The sequence below is a fragment of the Pogonomyrmex barbatus genome, unplaced genomic scaffold (genome assembly GCF_055798465.1).
Source record: "Pogonomyrmex barbatus isolate J1 unplaced genomic scaffold, ASM5579846v1 scaffold8, whole genome shotgun sequence".
In the NCBI taxonomy this organism is placed as follows: Eukaryota; Metazoa; Arthropoda; class Insecta; order Hymenoptera; family Formicidae; genus Pogonomyrmex; species Pogonomyrmex barbatus.
In genome coordinates this window covers 1181182-1201737 of record NW_028297182.1, presented here as the reverse complement: position 1 = coordinate 1201737, position 20556 = coordinate 1181182, and the positions used below count along the sequence as shown (strand labels likewise).

Here is a 20556-nt window from a genome sequence, read left to right as displayed (position 1 = left end):
ACCTAATTCGATTTAACCCACGATTGATTTGATCTTTCCCTCTCTAAATTAAGAAAAATATTTGGCGATTCTATCGCGCTACTTTGGGATCCGTGTAAGCGAGAAAGAGCTAATTTTGCTTGCGAGCTTAACAGAACCGATCTTAATTCTAACGAACTTCTACCTGCCCAATCGAAGACGGGGGGGGGGGGCGTCCATCTTTCTCGCCGATGATCACGAAAATGTTGTATTTCGGCCTGTTTACCGCGGCAACAAATTTGCCTTATTTACAATTTAAAAATATGCGACTCCCGCCATGATAATATGACTTGCTATGCATAAGCGAATTTTAACGAGCTACTGTTTCCCAAACTTCGTTATAGTTGCGTATTTCGTTGAAATTGCATTAAAGTAGAATACGCTTTTCCCTACTACCACTGCATGGAACTTTGCATGGATATTAACAAAGAAGGCGGGCGGTCGTTTTTTTTTTTTTTTTTTTTTTTTTCCCTTTCCTTTTCCTGCCGAAAGATAGTTCAGCCGCGCGCGAAGATCGAAGGGCAATCGGATTAATTCCGAGTCGTCGAGCTGCCCGCGCGCCTCCACTTTTTCTTTCGTTTCCCGTGGCCACGAATGGACAGGATAACGAACAGGCGCCGAACGACGACGGAAGACAAATAGCGACTTGTTTGTTCGCTATGTTGGAATCTTCAGTCATCGGTCTAACCGAAGCTGCTATTCGCACACGAATAATCTTTCCCCTCCGACGATCCCTCCACCGCAATTACAGCAGCATCTAGCCGCAATTAAGGGCCGTATTTACAAAGCCCGACGGTTTACGTATGAAAAATATTTTGTATTATATTCGTATTACGTGCAGCGAGACGGCGTTAAATAAATTTTCAGAAATAATCGGCGAAACACCGTCCGTCCGTTTTTTTATACTTCGCGTTTCATTCAGAAAATTTTTGCGAAAACAACCTTCAATCCAGACGCGCGGGATATTAATGAGCGTGACGCTGCATCATGCACGAAAACTGAAAGCAGTGAGCTTTATACATTCAACTTTTTCGTTGAAAAAAAAAGGCAGATGTTTTGCATGTATAATGCGACATTTCGAAATTTCATATTTACTTCAACTTATATGACATCGCGAAACTGCCGGATATTACGGCGCCCGACAAACGTTGCGCGAAATAAAAATATTATATTATTTATTTTTTTTTAGTTAGTTAGGCCAATTAGAGTGGCAATTAATTACACGTCGTCCCTGCGAAAACTCGTTAATTTGAAAATTGTAGAAAATAAGTTGGCGATATTTCTGCATGTTTAAATTAAAATTTTTTTACTTTGCTGTACGGGCTTCCAACCAACTGCGTTTGTTATCAAAATGTCGAAAGTTATATATGCTATTGCAAAACTCATTAAACTATCACTATTATGGAGCAGATGTATCTGCTTCTCTCCCCCTGCTCCCCCTCCCCCCTGTCTCTCTCTCTCTCTCTCTCTCTCTCTCTCGCTCTCTTCTTTCTCTTTCCTGTTAATTTAAAACAAATAAACCAGGCAAAGAGACTTTATTTGCTTTTTCAGCAACATTCAACTTCATGCTTACAAAAACATCTTTCCATTACTTTTAGGCTGCAACGTTTTACTTGATTAATTTCAACAAATATATTTTAATGCAGTCGCGAGAGTTCCCGAATTCGTAATTGCGAAATTAATTAAATACCAAGCGTTTTCATACAAGAAGCCTGAAGTTCTTAGCAATTTCAATCTCTCGGGGGGAACGAAATTTATAATTTTAATGTTAGATATATGTGCAACGTTGCAAGCAACCTCGATAGTTTATTTAAGGAAACGAAACGAAGAGACTTTCTGACGGCGGCGAGACTAATTACTTTTTATGATTGCTTTTTAAAAGATTCCTCGACGAAAAGACGAAATTTATATCCGTGAATTTATATCCCGAGTGTGCGACGTATGAAGATTTTGTCCGGTGTGAAACGCGATTACCAAATCATGCGGAAAGAAAACGCCGAATTGTTCACGCGAAGCGTGAAGATGTAGGAAAAACCTATACGATAACCCTCCCTTAATAACGTCAGAAACAAACTGAAACAGCGGGCGCCCTGCCCATCCCCCTGCTCTGTCGATCTGACAATGAGTCGAGGATCGTCGAGGGCTTTTTATCAATTTTTCCCGGAGATGTGTATCCATCGATAAGCCGACCGTCGTTATATTCACGTCGGTGTATCTCGCGAGCTCTCTTCTTCGGTAACGGACATTTGAAACGAGTCAGCGTCAGAAAGAAACACGTTGGAACACGATCGAGCTACAAGCGGTCGACAGAGGAGGGTAGGAAGGGGAGGGAGGGAAGAGCCGATCCCGATTTAATTGAATTTTTTTTTTTTTTTTTTTTTTTGACACTTGTTATTCTGAAACGTATAAATCTCGCGGAAGTTACGGCGAGTAGGACGTAATCCCCCGGTTTCTTGTCATGTCGCACTCTCGGCACCGCGATTCCATTCAATCATATCAGCTGGCCGCGACACGCTCGCGATATACTCGCGTGCGCGCTCTCGCTCAAAATCTTGGACGACATCTCGCGTCCAATATCGCGAGACACCGTCTTTCGGCCGGTGTCTTTCGCGACTTTTGGGACATCCTGTACGGAAAGGGAGCATGGGAGAAGAGGGATGAAATCAATAATACGCCTCCATTCAAAGCCGCCGCCGCCGCCGCCGCCGTCGTCGTCGTCGTCGTCGCTGATGTTCTCGTGGTCTTGTGGGATCGTCCGCATCTGGTTTAACGACCTAATTACTACATGCTTTAGGAACACTCTCAATCTCGAAAATGCGCCTGTGATTAGCGCGATAACACTGATACCCCTCGTCCTTGAGACGCGCCACCAGGAAAACTCGCGCATCAATCTTCCGCGAGCGGTTCCTGTCTGCTGCAACGCGTGCTCCATGCATGCGGTATTTATCAGTTTTCTCTCTGAGGGAGAGGGGTATCTCTCGGCGCGGCATCATAAAATCAGCCCGGATCAAAAATATCTCATCTCTCGCGTATCGAAATATCGAGTGGAGATCTCCGCGCGGCTGTTTATTACATCCGTTATCGATTACGGATTGCCGACGGGAGTAATAGGACGCCCGGATAAATTTGACATTAACGATACATTTTGTAACAATGCAATTAACGATCGGAGTCGTGGAAAGCGGCGAATGTTCATTCCGATGCTCAGTCACGTTACAAACAATTATTAAAAATTATAATCAACAGAAAAAAAAACAATAATAATAATAATAATAATAATAAATTCGATGTAAATTTCCTTTGATAAGTCGCGAGACTCGAGATTTTTATTTGTGTCATCGAGTGTGTACCGTATTGCAATTTTTGCCGTATATTTTTTGTTTTTCCATTATTTGCATTATTTCGCTTCATGCATATCGTATTATGGGAGGGAAGAAACGTGATGGCGGAGGAAAGTTTATCCATCTCCAGATCAGCGCGTCTGCACATTTCTTGCAATTTCCTCGCGGCTTGATCTAATTTTAATAGCCTCGAAGTAGTATTCGCAGGTATTTCCTTTGCGCGAGCAGCCCCCCGTGCCGGGGTGCTTCATTCGAAATTTCGAAGTATCGGTCGGAGTTCATCGGGTGCTCGTGGTTTATCCCCCCCTCCCCTCCCCTCCCCCTCCTCCTCCCCTCGAGCTCATGATGGCACACGCCGGCCGCGTCCGGTGGAGATGAATAGCAGAGATGAGTATCAGCAATTAGAATCTACATCTTAACCGATCTGTACTCGAGTGTACTCGACGCGGTGGATATGGGTCATGAGTTTTAGCGATTGGCGCGCTGAAAAAGATGAGTATCGGGGAAACGGGATGCGTTTCCCGCTCCCGAATAACGAATAACAAATATCGATTTCGACCGGGGACGCGTTTAAATGCTCTTTTATAGTAGTAAAAACAGGCGGCGCTCAAACGGATTCGCGCAGTGCGCGCAGCGCGCCACTCGCGAATTAATAACCAGTTAGGGAAAAACGATTTATTTGTATGTCGTCGTTAAGCGCGCGGTTGTTAAAACGATAAATATCGACCGCGCGGATGAAGACAACAGCAGTCAACAATTAATACAATGCGGAGAGATACGAGTGTAAAGTCTCGCTGGCCGCGGAAACGTTATTAGCGAAGTCACATTTCATAATGATAATCACACCGCGTATATCATGTAAAATTATTAATGATAAGAAAATGGGAAAATGCGAGAGATAATGAGAAATACGACGTTTTACGGTAGTCTAGTTTTTCACTCAACGGATACATCTTTGACGATCGAATTTATGTATTCATAGATTCCTGCTGTATCTCGCCTCAAATTTACTCGACGAATTGACCCTTGTGAATGTGAAGGAGAAGCTCGGTTATTCGGATTAAAGAGATAATAAAAATATGGTGGAATATTCGCCGGATAAGTAATTAATCTCCATGAAATTATGAGCAACCAATCGGAAAGTCACCAGCGGACCGCTTGTGAATATTTATAACCGCGGATGATATCTATATGATATATTTAATCGCGATCGCGATCGCGGCGGACTATATTCATAATACATCGGCCAGTTTCGACAAACGTGTTTCGGGTTTCGTGCGGCGATCTGCGATAAATAGATAGCTCGCGATTCAATGGGCTACTTTATTCCAGTCGGTCAATAATACATCATCTCGGCATCAGCTGCGACGAACGAGGAGACCGGATGCGGTATGATATCGGATAAACAACAGGCTGATAGCCTGCTCAAATATTTAACAGAAAGAGGAGAAAAATCTGCGTCACATTTATATCTCTTCCCCCTCTCCGCCCCCCTCCTCCCCCTCCCCCTCTCCCTCTCGGGCGGTAAGAGTCGCGAAAGCGACTCGAATATACACGGGTCGTGACAACGTAGATCCATCCGAGTAAATATCGCGAATACTTTTCGAATTCTTCGAAAAGTGATTTCTCTCATCCTTTTTGCTTCGCATCAAAAGTACTTTCAATCTTCCCATTCTTTGTTAGGTGAGAGAGATATCGATGAGATTGACCGAAGGGCTCGTTTGTCTGAAAGCCTCGCCGGTGCGAGAACCTCCCCTCTCCCCCCCTCTCCCCCCGATAGAAAGAAGCCAGTGGTTGATCAGTCTAATGCGTTTTCGAACTAGACGCTATGATTTATAGCCGCGAAACGTTCCGTGGTGGTCGCACTCTCCGCTACTGAAGAGATATCTTTTTTAAGTTAATGGCGAGCAAGTTAAATTAAAGAGCTCCCTGCGCGCTTTGCGGGTAACAGCGTTCACCGTTTTAACCGTTTCCAGCTGACAAGGTGTCAGTTTCGCGTTGCGGCCACGTCGGAGCCAGCTGAGATGCGCCCCGCTGCCGTTTTGCCCCAATTATGGAAGTGTTCCATATTTAATATCGCGCCAGCGAATCCCAATCTCGAACGGGGGATGTTTTTCAACCGCCGGCTTTGATTGAAAATCTCAATGAATTCATTTAGTTTACAGCGCGCTTACCAGAACCTTTTTTTTTTTTCGAATCTTTATTTCGCGATTTCTGAATTTTCCAGAGATTAAGGAGCTCAGTCAGATGTCTCGACGATCTCTCTCCTCATAAAAAATTGTCCGTCCGTCGTAAAAAGTGTTTTGTTATTTTGCGCCGAGTTAATTAATCTCCCACCTCATATTAATCCCGGCGAGAATTTTTTATATTCCCAATAATGATATCAGTTAAGTTGTGTGAATTCCAAATGACATGTAGTAGTTAATAGTAATAGCGACGATTAATAACCGAATTAATTTGCATAATATACAATACAACACGTTGTAAATTATATATTTATTATCTGAATTATATAATCGCGGATATTATCCGACAAACGAGATTGTTGTAATCATGAGATTCACACTTTTATTTTTTTTTTTTTTATATACCTATATCTTTTATTATTTTTCAAATATCTTTTTCGCTGGGCGATAGCGTAATACGCGTTAAAAATTGATCCTGAGCGATTATCCGAGATAATTTACAATTAATTGTAAGTCAGTGAATTTCACGTCTCCCTAGTAATTTTATCCCGAGAAAGAATATCCCCGCGGGGGTCCGGGTAGTCCTCAATTAATCTTACCCACTGTTTAGTTACAGTCTACATATAAAATGGAGGGCATCTACGTCCTCCTCGTGCATCCTTAAACGATCTGCAGAGCTTAGCTTGCGGAACGACCGCGCTCTTGGCATCGTCTCAACTGTCATCCCAGAGTAAACCCAGGCGGGCATTTCGTGCTCCAGGTGGCAGGATAAAAGCTCGAGGGGGTTTGACGGTAACGGCGACACCCTTTGTTCGCGTCCATCCCCCCTCGGCAGGGATGTTTTCATAGAAAATTAGGGGCTGGGGGGGAGGGGGGAGGGAAAGCGGCGCGCGAGATGATGGGTCGGAGATGGTGGTTCGTGACGGATACGGTTACAGAATCATCCACCGTGGTCGCGCAGATTGCTCATGCTCGGGGGGGGGTGGATTCAATCTAGCGGGATTACGGCCGGTGACTCGGCCTCTCCGTCGTCCGTTGTCGCCCCCTACGTACCGCCGCGGATCTCCCCTCCCCCTCCCCTCCCCCTCCCCGTCCCCCGTCTCTGATCTCTGGTACTCGCTAGGCCGAAATTTCGTATCCCGTGTGTCAACACGCATCCTTTCGTCGCGCCCGACCGCAGACCGTCTTAATCCTTCGCGCCCCGGGAAATAATCTCGGGGAAACGGGACGATATGAAATATTCTATTTTCGTGACATTTAAGCACAGCTCGGCACACTTTATCATCACCTCGCCACGTTAGTAGGCGGTTAAAAAGGCGTTGAAGATTCGTGTATATACCGAAATTCCAAACATATTAGATGATAAATTCCACTAGAGCGATATTAAACCCTCAAACGAAAAACTTGCCGCCGATTTTATGGTACAATTTCCACGGTCCATATATCTGCTAATATCTGCTCTTTTGAATCGTACATGTGTCTAATCAGGGGGTTTAAAAAAATTTAATAAATTAATATATTATTAACGATTTTAACTTTTTAAAATTATTTATGCAGATTTGTTTGAAGAATGTTTTGTTTGTAACTTTTTAGTTACAAAGTCCAAAAAGAGAGGAGTATAGAAAATGAAATTATAATAAAATTACATATATCGCATAATTAATATACATGACTGTATTCATTACATGCATGAAGAAATCTGACAAAAGCAGCAAGCGATGTAAGCATAGGTCATGTAATAAAGCGATTGTGCGTATCCCGGTTAATATCGCGACTGCATGCATAAATGATAATTACATGGTAGCGCAATATTTGTCTGGGAACAAACCTGCGACGCGATACGCTTTTACGCGTACCCATTTGCCGCTAATTAATAATGTTATTCGATATTAGTTTGCCAATGAGCGTGCGAGAATCCAAACATATTTGCGAAGGGCCCTACCACTGCCTTAAATATATTTTATTATAATTAGACCTCCGTTATTGTTGCAGCACGAATGTATCTCAACAATTATTATGCTTCGGCATAATGAAATGCGCTTCTCACTTGTCCCACATTTAGCTCGCTACAATAATAATAAACGCACGAATGTATGTTTATTTATATTTTCAAATTTATTATTCCCCGCGCGTAAGACTGCGCGCGGGGAATTCCGCCTCCTCAGAAATTTATGAAGCTGAGGACGAGACAATATTTTCATTGAAAATAATATTCCAGAATTAAACGAATATATAAATAAACGCTATAATATTTATTTAATATCGGATTGCACTCGTGCGACTTTTTTATATAACAAATTTAACTTGTCCGTCCGTCCGTCCGTGTGTGTGTGTGTGTGTGTGTGTGTGTGTGTGTGTGTGTGTGTGTGTGAAATGATTGAATATATGCCAGGCCACAAAATACATGCGCGTGCATCTGCCACAAAAATAATAATAATAACGAACGGTGTCGATTGATTTTATTGAAAATGTTCATCACAAGTTTGAAATACGGCTTCTACCGTTGACATTTCTACTCTCTGGAGTTTATTCGAAGTTTATTTGTTTAACTGAGATCACCACGCGTTATCTCATCAACTGAATTTTATTTGTGTTTTTTTTTTTTTAATCTGGACGCGCCTTGTGACGTTGCTTTCAGAAAAAGTTGTACATCTTTATAGAGGAATCTCGAGTTAATTGTCGAAATCGTTTTCTCTCTCGTCTCTCTGATTTTTACATACACGTGTAAATCAATTCGAAGGAAGGTTTTTTTTAAATCGAGACGAATGTCAACAGGTACGCGAACAAAATTACGTGACGGATCGCGACGAATTAAAGGACGCCTCGGGGATCACGTCGAGAATTACGACAGTTTTTACGACGGATAGGCGCGCGAGTCTTCCCCCCCCTTTTTTTTATGGCGACGCCGTCAGGTTATTCTCGAGTTTCATCCGTTTTAGCCGCGCCGATTAAAAACTGCTTTGCGAGAGGATTTACGACCGCGGTATTCTTAGGGTCGTCGCGAAATTTCACCCCTTATCGCCGGACGCGCGGCGAATACAAATCTGCGGGTCTATTTTCAGCGCGGTTATTCTTATTGCGAGACTTCACAACGTACAACGTGCAACGATATCGAGCTAGCGAGAGATGGGGCAAAAGTCAGAGGGATCAGTAGCGTGCGACGGAGGACATAAATCTTGCGAGATAAAAATTGCACCGTCAGAAGACCCGATATGCCGCATCGGCCTAGGTACGAATGCGGTCCACCGCGGAATACATCGTTGCGATTTCATTATTCATCCATCATTCGTATCGATGTATTCAAACGTGGTTAGAACAAAAAGGACCTCACCGTCGCGAGGATCATCCGCAAAGGAGTAATTTTAGAAACGGTGCGATTCGTTTTCATCTTGGAGACATTCTCTTTTCCAAGTAGTCCAAGTTTTTAATAAAGATCGAAAAGATTTAATTTTGAAACAGTGCGATTTTTTTTTTTCATTCGATTCATTTTCAAAGTATCGCTTTTATAAATTAAAGGAAATAATTTCTAAAACAGTGCGGTTGTTTTTCTATTTGAGAAATTTTTTATTTTTGAATGTATTATCGCTTTTAATATAAGCTTATAAAAAAAAAAAAAAATGCGAGACGAGCAAACGAATATTGACGACTTCTGTCGCACAGTGCGAACATAAATTTGTTATTTTTGATCGCGTACTGGATTGTGGATAACATTATAATTACAGCCGGGACACCATGTGTGGCACACTGTTATCACACTGCGTATGCTACGGACATTTCAAAAACAAAGGCAAACACAATCCTGCGGTGCAACGCATGAATATCAATGTAGTTAGGTCGGTGGAAATGCGGCTACGGTGTTACGAAATTGGCGGAGGCAACACACACGGATGATTTTAATCCTCTCAACCGACTGAAAATAGTTTTTTTTTTTTTAAAGCAAGTTATGCTTTTGCGGCTAGAGACGGATGTAAGCGGATCTTACAGGACGGAGAACGTTTAAAGTTGATATTCCAAGTCCGTCTTGCAGAATTTTACGGTGGCCTCTTCGAGTTTCAACCGGGATCTACAGTTATAATTATAATTTCTGTTGAATTTTAAGTTAACAGATTCGAAATGCTACGACTTCGAAAATGCCGAACCGCGATAAGTTTCCGAATCGAAAGGGGATTTTTTTTTTTCTGCCGAGTGTAGTGTAAGATTTATCGTTGGTTAAAAATGACGAGACGACCCGAAAATTAATTGAATCCGATCAACAAAGTGGAATGTGTTTCTGGCGTTTATGCCAATAACTCCAAGCAAAATAACTTGGCTGTGCGCGTTCGATACGCATATCCAATATCAATTTTATCCTCATCGACTCTTCCCTCGGACGAGTACATGCATAAAACATTCACGATATAAATCCTGGTGTGCAAATCGAACAAATTCTGCACCCGCGATGCATATATTCGATATTTAATGCTTCACCTTCATCGGTAGACCGCTACCTTTTTGACTCTCGAAACGCACAATAAACGTAATCATTAAACTTGTAATGACAGTTTTACGATCCCCATTAGCTGTTATAATAAAACAAAAATTATTACGGCGCGCGCTTGAATGCTCGCATTGAATTGCATATTTTACAATTCCACTCGGGAAAATGATTAATATGATATAATTAATTAATTGTACACAAAGTTAATTAATTAAGGGTTTTCAGCGCAGCGCAATGCGACACGGAGATACATTCGTCATTCGTGCGCGCGTTACAATGACTCGAGTCAAGCGGTAGTATCTTTATATTATTATTATTATTATTTTTTTTTTTTTAATGAAGTTTATCGCTATATATTACACGCTACATATATTATATATTATATTATATTGACATATCTGTCATCAGATACGCTCTCGAATGATAAATTATATTTATCTACGCTGAAAATGACGCGCATCCGATTAGAGCAGAAAGATAAATTCGAACAATCTACGCGCCGCCTATATACACCTATATGCGTTGCGTATGTAACGTAATTATCGGTAACTAGGATGACAAATCAGAGCACCGTTCCACCGTTGCTTGCAGACCGAAATGGAAAGTTCCCTCCGCATTTCGAGCGACTCCCGTCTCCGTACGACTTCCTCGTCGTCGCACCCCGGCGTCTGAACTTCGCCTCGTCTGAGCCCGTCGTCCAGCCCGAAAGCGTCGAGCTCCAGGGAATTTGACAACGAGCAAGAAAGATGTAATTTACTTCTTCGTCCGCGGCGTTCACGTTCACGTGGGGGGGTGTAACACACGTGACACAAGTACGGCGAGCATTCGTGCGTCCTCCCAATTGACGATGGCCGTCGACATGCCGGCGTTGTCGGAAGCGTAAAAAGCGCGGCGCTTCGCCCGCCCCGAAGATGCTGGTGGACGACTGCGGGACCGGGATGGGGTGGACTACGGCTAGCGTGCGCGGGGGTTGGTCCACCCCGGCAGGATGCAGAAATTCAGCCATGAGCTTCGGCGGCAGTGTGCCGTCCTTGCACCCGACCGGTTCGATAAGATCGCTCCGCTCCCAACACTCCATGCAGGTGAGAGAGATTAAAGCCGTCCGTTATTGACTCGCGATTATATCGCGATCGAGTGGAGCCTGAAAAAACTCTGTGAGTTTGAATCTTATACCTCGCTCATCGATTTTTCACCAACTATAAAGTTCATATATGCGCGGCGCATTTGATCCTTTATCTTTTTTTTTTTTTTTTTTTTTTTTTTTTTTTTTTTTTTTTTTTTTTTTTTTTTTTACAAAAAGATGCATAGAATTGAAAAGAGAAACGTAAATATTTAAACTTTTCAGATATTTAGATTTCGATAGATTTTTTTTAGCGATATTCGATTTATCCGAATGACGGATACGGAACGTGGAATTTTGGAATTTCATCTTCCACTCTCGCTGTTCAGTTTAAAAACGCGTCTCGATATCCCGGCATTTTTTTTTTTTTTTTTTTTTTTTTTTTTTTTTTTTTTTTTTGAACCCGTTTGAAGATAGAATTCATTTCTTGCGTGCAAAGATAACAAAATATTTTTAAGCTTAATATATAGCTCCTTCCGAACGGCCGGTATATCCTAGCGTTATTTACGCGATAAAATTTTTACGTACCGATACCGATGAATTATTATTAATATCTTGACAAAAACGATCTTGTTGCACAATATTACGTAGCGGCGTCAGCCGGACGGAGCAATATTTCGTGGTAATAATAATAATAATAATAATAAAAAACATTGTCTACACGAACACTCCTCCACATTGTGTTCACCGCCTCTCCCGCTCAAGCGCGTTGAAAATTCATCTTGCTTGCAGGCTCCGCCCGAGACACCGCGAAGATGCATACATTGTCATCCGGTACATGTCCCCAGCACCCCCAATAATTACATGCAACATCCCATGCAGTATTATACGCCGACTCATTGTATGGAGGGTCAAAATGGCACGTACACGCCACACCGTGGAAGTTCGTATCACGGCGGTGAGTTAGTTTTTACACACAGTTGATACAGCGAGAGTGCATTTTAAATAATATTTCGCACAAGGATTAGCAGCCTGTTTTTCCTGTTATCTTAATATTAAATGTTATCACAAATTTTAATTCGACACGGACGCGGGATTTTATATGGAGCGCAGTTAAAGTTGCGCGAATATTCAAACATTTGAATTTACACTACTATTGAATTTACTTTAATTAAATGACCTAAATTAATTAATCGAGTTAATTTAAAATTACGCGGTACATTTAAACGGAATTTATGTAATAATGTCGCGATATTCGTGCGCCGTATACTCAGTTTCTTAGAGAAACTCATATTGAAAGCCGATAGAAGAATATAATTACGAAGAATATAATTATTTTCTTTTCATTGATTTTTAAAGAATACTTTCGTTATGAGATGAATTATTTAGATAGCGAGATTCAATAACGAGGAGATAATTATATAATTTTTTTAACATTTTTTTTTATATTGAGATTTTTCGAAAATACTTTTGTCACGAAATAATTCATTCAGGAAGCTTGATGCTAATCTGATACTCTATGTGTACGTTATATACGTCGCTTCTTCGTGGAACGCATTGGTAGTTTCAAAATTTTCAATTTTCCTTGTTCTCCAAATGTTATTTTACTTGCCTTTGTATGGAGACAGAAAACAAAAGAAGTAGGACAAGATGAAAAGCTTACGATGGGATACGCTAGAGTAAGAATCAATTCCACTTAACTATCTCAAAGAGTATCTTGAAATTTTGTGCTTGATGTATCGTTGAAAACAGTGTCTGTCAAAAATGTAGGTCAACCGTTGATTTTCAATCTCTACTGACAAAGAATCCGAGTGGCAGTCGGAATTGTAGTTTTTGTTTGCTTTACTTCTTTTGTGTGGAACTACCCGGCAATTATCTATCGTAATAAACATGGAAAAAAATTCGGGATGTTCTTTTATCTATCGATTAGCACAAATAAAAAGTACAGAAAATATCAATACACAATGCTTTTCTTTGAAGAAAACTGTTATGCAAAAGATAATAATGGGAAAAGGTAATGGGAAAAAATTTTAATTATTTTTCATATTAAAAAAATTATTCTTTTTTTTTTCTCTCGCGGTAATGATAGCGAAGCGAAGATTTTGCAACAATTTTATCAACTTTGAATTGGAAATGGAAACATCCACGGGGCTAAAGTTGCTTCACATTCGAAGCGTATGTATGAGTTCTTTTTTTTTTTTTTTTACATCGAAGCCCTTTGTGTATTTATTTTATTTCGCAATCATCGCGCATTTCTTCGAAGCGGCATTTTAGATATTTCGTTTAGATTCCGCGCAGCGGAAATGCGATGCGTGATTTCACTAAGGACGCGGCACGTCCGCAAGAAATGTGAATTTCTTGCGAACGTGCCGCTCCTCTTCCGGCATCAAGAGGGGGCAACCCTCGTAACTCCAGTCCCACGACAATTTTGCCCTCGGTGCCATCGTCGACAATTTCTGTGTCTCGCGTCATTTTCGGCAAAATACCTACCGTCGCCTAGTCCCTCTTTTTTCCTCCCGCCGCGTTTTCCTCCTTTACACGTTCCACCTTTCATACCGTATTTTCATCATGTTACGGGTAATGAAGAACATTTCATTCTCGTTGCTAATTTGCCCGCTAAAGGCGGATGCGCGACGTTTCTCGTTATCGGCGACGACAACGACGACAATAACCCCGGCATCGTACAAATGATCTCCTCCAAATGGTTTTACACGTGGAACATTAATAATAAGCGCAGCATGGGAACTCGCGAGGGAACCTATCCACTTACGAGCATGTTAGTTCCCGGGGATTGAATTGCATTGGCGAACGCAGTTTTACTCGTACCGACATGGTGGTACAGGATAATTTACAACTGATGTCAAACTGTTATATAACAGGGAGACCACTCGGCGAATAAATTAGAAATTACGAAACTGAGACATCTGCAAATCTAGTTTTAATCGCGTGTATATAAAACGAAGCGTAAAATCGAGTTACGCACGTGCGAATAATATCACCGAACCCTTAGAGAGAAACCCTTCTCAGTCGCTGGAAAAAAAAAAAAAAAAAGGAATTTCGATGAAAAAGGACGGAAGAATTTAATTTTAATGACTGCGAATTTTTTTGAAAGTGGATGGCGATTTTTCATGTCCAGTTAACGTAGACTAGAAAAATCAATTAAACTATAATCAAAAACACTCGTTGAAGCCGGGCCCACTAGACCTGCAAATTTAAATAACGGCTGTAACACACTCGAATTCGATTTTTACTAGGACTACGCACGGCTTTGCAAAGAGCCCAGTGGTGTTTAACATTTTAACACTGTTAATGGAAAAGTTTTATATTCGGCGCGACGCACGCATACGCGTTACTCTATAATTCAGTTAAATATCCTTTTCCGCGATCGAGCGGAAAACCAGAGGCTGAATCTGAATTCATGGTTTTTCACGAGACGTAATAGGGCCGCTCCTATTTCGCGATCATCAACCCCTTCTTCCTTTCTTCCCTCGTGACCCGCCCTTTGACTTGGCGGTCGACGTTACCCTTTTCAACCTGCCGCCTTCGTCGCCCCTTTCAAAAGTGCATTTACCTACCCCTCGCTCCTCCACTTCCTTCCTTCCTACTTATCCACTTCCCCACCTACCCCCTTCTCATATCGTTTCTTTCAACTAGTTTCTTGCCCCATCTCGCGCCCTCGTCTCCCGCAAACGTCGCCGGCCGCAAGTATCGTCGTCGCGGAGCAGCAAACAGCCGTTTTTTCATTATGCGGCAGAATATTCGACGTCTTCGCCGATGGTATCGTATTACTTTCAGGAATTAAGTGTTTCAATTCAACGCCGAAGCAATTCCCCGAACGGCGCAACGGTGCCGTTCGATATAGACCGCTCGCGGGGGTTGTTCGGCGAGCTCCATTCTAAGAACATTTGCCTTTTCGCTATTGTTTAATCCCAAACGAGGGAGCAACTCGCGAAGTTACTTGTACAATTATACAATTGTACAATGACCGCGCGTCATGATTAATTCACGATTTCATTTTCAGACACTCGTCTGCGTTACGTGGACGGCGATGAAATCATAGGGGGTAACACGAACTGGGTCGATCTGCGCAGTCTGCATCGTTGCGTACCCACCCCTCGTCGTACAGGTAAAGTGATATTAATTTCGTAATAAAGTATCCCGTTCGCCGTTCCTTCCTTTCGCAACGTTACATATTTGAATATTCAGCGCGTAACGTCGCGCATGTTGCATTAATAAATTATTTGAATATTATGATTATTATTAGACATTATTATTAGGAGAGAACAATTTTGCAAATCTAAAAATTTAGTCAGATACAAATCTAAAAGTAATTTTGTTGGATCATCAAAATTATTATGCAGGATGCTTATAATAATAATAATAATAATAATAATAATAATAATAATAATAATAATACCGCAAAAAGTTTTTGCAGTATTTGTTTTAGCAACCAATTTGAATATTATACATAATAATTCTGAAAGCCCAGATCTGGCCAAATTTGTAGCAGAACTGTCAGCAGAACTGTCCTCTTCGCGTATCAAATAAATAAATATAATAATAATGTTAGATAATAATGAACGATATTAATAAGTGAGGAAATCGATGAAACAATAAATCGCAAAATAAAATAAATCCAACTTTTGTCCCGAGACTTATAAAAGTCATAAATTGTGAGCTACTTTACCGCCAGTTCTCCATTCATACGTCAGAAAATGTCCCATCGAGAGACACGCAAGACTACTACTAAATCCGTTCTTGCCGCGGAGAGATATTCCATTATCGAGTATAGTATCCGAACCCGATTCCGCGATTTATCTCTGAATTATAAAGAGGATAATCTTTTCTATCAGGGATAGACGTCGCCGGTATGCGGGCGCATTTCTATCCGGAGGGTGGCTGGGGCTGGCTCGTCTGCGCCGCCGGTTTTCTCGCCCTGTTGCTCACCACCGGGATGCAGCTCGCCTTCGGATTACTTCATCTTTACGCCGCGCGACATCTCGGTGAGGTCCATTTGATGGACATAGGTACGTCAAGTATCCACATTGTTCTTCCAACGTGTACAAAAAAAATCGTTCGAATAGAGCGCCGTCTCGGAATCGCTCCGAGTGTTCCTTCATCGTATGGCGGACGATTTGTTAAGAGAAATGTCAGCTATTTTAATCACGGAATGTCGAAACATTCTTTAAATATCGAAAAATATCTACCTTTCCCGTCGCATCGATTTTCAATAAAATCCCGTCGCTTAATATAGGGTTATATAACGGATAGTACTATTTAATGCCAAATCTCTCTCTCTCTCTCTCTCTCAAACTATTTTAATCCCGAGGGGCGAGTCATCGTGCGTTAGGTCCCCCGTCGCAGGGAATAGCAGTGGCGGATTTCACCGCGAATATAAAAAGTGTTATTTGTCGGAACGATTAGACTCAGTTTTGCAGATTCAGCTTTATTTCCGCGCACTTCCGCAGAAACGAAACGCTTTCCGGTGCTCGCAACGATCCCGCTTTCGCGCTCATTAATATTCCACCTTCTCGCCAGGTTGCTTTACACACACACACACACACACACACACACACACACACACACACACACACACACACACACACACACACACACACACACATATATATATATATATATATATATATATATATATATACCTCGTACACCGGTATATCGCTCGCACGCGAAGTGCACCGGCTGTTTTCTGTTGCATGCATATTGCCTCGCGCAGTTTCCGAACGTTAACCGTGTGTATATTAAAGTTCTACTTCTTGGGACAGCTTCGCTTCACATGCGAAGCAACGGATCGAAGCAACAAAAATTACGACGTGACTCGCACAATTCGCTCGTGCGTTTTTCCAAGCTCGAGCTCAAGAAGTCAAGGAACGAGGAAAGAGGAATTAATCGGTAAATCGGTAACGAATCATTTCATTTATCGAGATCAATGTCAAACCGACGCATTTTCCGGGTTAAAAGTTAATACGGAGCATTTGTTTTCTTCTGTCTACAACAAATTCGCAAATTGGATCTCACGACGGAACTTCCGCCAAGGCGAAGACTACGCGCGATTAATTGGAAAATAAATATAATCCCATCAGCCATTTGCACACTTTTGACATTTCGCTCAGCGGGCGAAATCGCCCAATATGATAATCGGTCAATGCTAATTGTCCTCTTTGCATCTTTCAAATTCTATTTGCGCCGCTGCCAATTATGGAAGCTGAAATAAAACGCGAGAGACATTTCGTTAAAAGAGCAATTTATCGCGAACAATGGATATTTGCCTAATTGCGAGCTGATAACGATTTGTGTGTCCCCGAAACAATATATTTTAATTTATATTTATATTTTGCCGTATACACGTATTGAACACGACTTACCGTGCACATCAACGGGAATTTAATTTTATTTATTCGTAATGTATTTTCGCGTTGCTCAAAAACACACACATTTTTCGATTTATTCGCCGGAAGAAATCGTATTATCGCTTTTTGTCGTATCGGCATTTTCACCACTGGCGCGCTGACGTCAGGGCTTTTACGTGATACGTTTTTTATATTTATCGCGGGTAAATATATCCCTTAAAAAGCCGCGGCGCGGGTTCGCCAATTGACACATTACGAAACTTTCCCAAGACCGCGGAAGATTATATCGGCAACGATGCCGTTGTTCGCCGACGCGGAATTGAAAATTTCAAGTAGATAAATCCGAGCGAATAGCGAAGATTTATTTTGCCTTAACTTGGATAAGTGAGTTCAGGCTGGTAATTTCAACTTGCTACTCCTCCCGCAAGCCGCTGGATTGCGGAAAAACTTGTATTTTCCTAGCCTAGCGCAACATACCAGAGCTGTTAAATCATTTCGTTACGAATTGTCAGAGATTCCAGACTTCCCCCTTTCTTCGGGCCGATTCAACTTTACAAAGGGCTCCGCAACAATGACATTGCCTACGCTCGCGCTTGCGTAACGCTAAATATTGCGCGCTAATATTTATGCGCGTGGATAAATTTTCTCGCATAAATTCGCCTCGCGCACAAGACTGCACAAGGAGAGAAGCCTTATTCGCCGTGTTGTAATTCCATGGTGCCGCGATGCTTTATTCCCTTAAAAAAATTCGCATTATCCCGGATATCCCTAAATCCGTTTGCGTTACGTCTACTTTACAATTTTGCCGGACGATGTGATCACTTTTGAAGCAGCGAGAGGCAGACGTGTTTCCTGTCCGCCTAACATCGACGGAATAAAATCTATCGGAAACAATTTTATATTACCATAATAATATCGCAAACGATATCATCATAATGGTAAATATGCGACACGCTGCAAATAACTGCATTATGTATATACGTTATTTATACACCGCTCGATGTATCGAGATAATTTCCTGTAAATATCTGTTGATATATATTTCGTCGAGAATTACCATCGAATTTTCTCGTACATACCTACCCCTCCTCCCCTGCTTATTTCATTTCTTACCACTCGCTCGCGATTGTATTTCGTTTTTTGCGCGACGTTAAGTTGTCATTAACGGCCGCGTCGCCGGAATCGAGAATGGAATCGAAATGGATCTTGTTTATTGACAGTTGTAGCACAAGTGCACAAGTAGCCCGTAATCCATCCCTGCGAGCAAAACGAGAAGATAATCTTGTTATTGCGACTTATTTTCCTGACCAGTGGAGTATTAAGTATCGCTTAATTTCCACGTTATTCGATTAAAGGTTAAACGGCAAACTGTATCGCGAGCTTAACGTCGAGGAGCGTCGTGTATACCCGTGGGGTATAGGATAAAAGTGAAAGGTCTTTCCTCTTGACATGACATTTTCCCGACCTTAAAGTGATTAAACTAGCGAGGAGTTTTACGTATCGACCGCGCGCCTGCGAGGAGATCGGGCTTCCTCTTCCTGGTTTTTGAAGAGATAACACGTGCGTTACGCGAAGTAGCTGCACAAAGCTGAATAAACGGGGGGAAAACGTGACTACTACGTAAAACTGCAACTGCAACGGCGTGTTGCCGTAATTAATTATATTAATAACTGATTTAATTATTAAAAGTATATTATCAAAGGCAAAATCGACGGCGTTATTTTTGTGAACAGCGCTACAGATACAGGAAACGTTGAAAAAGGAAGAACGCCTGGTTATTTATTAGCGCTCAGGGTTACAATTAACTTTTTATTTAGCCCGTCCGCGTGTAGATGCAGAATAAAATAAGAGTGAGATAAAAAAAAAACATACGTAAAGTACGCGCGTTTATATCGGTTACAAAGATAATAAATAAAGGTCATTGCGCAAAGTACAGAATAATCAATCGGGACAATTGACGTAACGGTAATGTCACACCCTATTTAAATTAACCCTTTCCCTCTATCGAGAGAGCCGTCTCGCACGTGTCGAAGATAAAAATAGGGTGGGCCGCGCGTCTGTCAGATGCGTCAACTCGCGCTAATAATAACGTGATCTTGAAAAACGAGGCGTGCCCGTGACACTGAAGAGACACTGAACATTCCGATTTGGAAAAGCTCGGAGCGTTTATAGATTACTTTCTTCGTCGTTCTTTCGTCGAGAAAGTACAAGTTCTGGCTGGCCGCTGAAGCCGCGTGTAACGTCCCGCCGAGGAGTGTCTCGAGGAAGAGAAAATATTGATGAAAGAGAAAATGCCTTCGGGGAAAGGATTTAAACTTTACCGTCCAAAGCGTCATCAACCGCTTACATTCTCGACAGTGCGGGGAACTGGGGGGAACGGAGTCGGGAGGGGGGGGGGGTAGAGGGGGAGGGGAGAGGATGAAATCGCGGAACAAAACTTGTCAAACTTCGGCGGCTTCCCGATCTTGACACCGGGAGTTCATTCGCGCGCGGGACATCGTCCGTTCTTTTTAAAAAGAAATCCCGGAACCCGCGGGTCGCGGTGTAAAAATAGTCGGGGGAAAGGGGAGGAGAGGGGAGGGGGAGGGAGGGATACAATTCATTGTGAAAATTCCGTGTGTCGACACGTATCTCCGGGGGGAGGGGGCGCTCGCGCTCCTCTCCTCGTGGGTGACGAATCGTCTCGGGAAATCCGCTAAGCCCGATCAATAAACCGATACATCATCCGCCGTAGCGCTATCGCTACTTATCGCCGAACATGAAAAATACTTTAATAACTCACGTCGCGCTTTAACACCCGTCTCGCTAATATCCGCCGTCGTCTCGTCTCAATATTTGTCCGCGCACGGACAATATTCCGCGCGCCGGTATATAATACAATGACAATAGGGGTATTGATCGTCCTCCTGGAGTGCCCGCCATGTTCTTAGGCCATAGGTTCTCGTGCACGGCGAGAGGAGAGTCACTCGGTCGACGGGAGGATCAGCTCCCGGGGATGTAAACCCACGGCGTATCCGTCCTTGGTATGTTTGCACGGCACCGAGCGTTTGCTATTTGTCGATCGACTCTGGGCGCGATTCCCCGCGCACCGTAACGCCGACCGGGA

The 20556-nt window shown here is 42.3% G+C and overlaps 1 protein-coding gene across 5 annotated transcripts in view; it reads left to right on the top strand.

Moving 5' to 3' along the window:
• LOC105423376 (uncharacterized) overlaps nt 1–20556 on the top strand; it is a 76514-nt gene that overhangs the window by 26631 nt on the left and 29327 nt on the right. For 4 of the 5 annotated variants that reach the window (XR_016141175.1, XM_089084258.1, XM_089084259.1 and 1 more), the window contains 4 exons: nt 10614–11104; nt 11875–12040; nt 15104–15208; nt 15936–16109. Coding sequence is in view for 4 of the 5 variants with exons in the window: in XM_089084258.1 (XP_088940384.1) it covers nt 10934–11104; nt 11875–12040; nt 15104–15208; nt 15936–16109 (616 nt within the window). In the remaining variant the exon portion in view is untranslated. The remainder of the gene's footprint in view (nt 1–10613; nt 11105–11874; nt 12041–15103; nt 15209–15935; nt 16110–20556) is intronic. The other variant, XM_089084261.1, reaches the window with a different exon arrangement.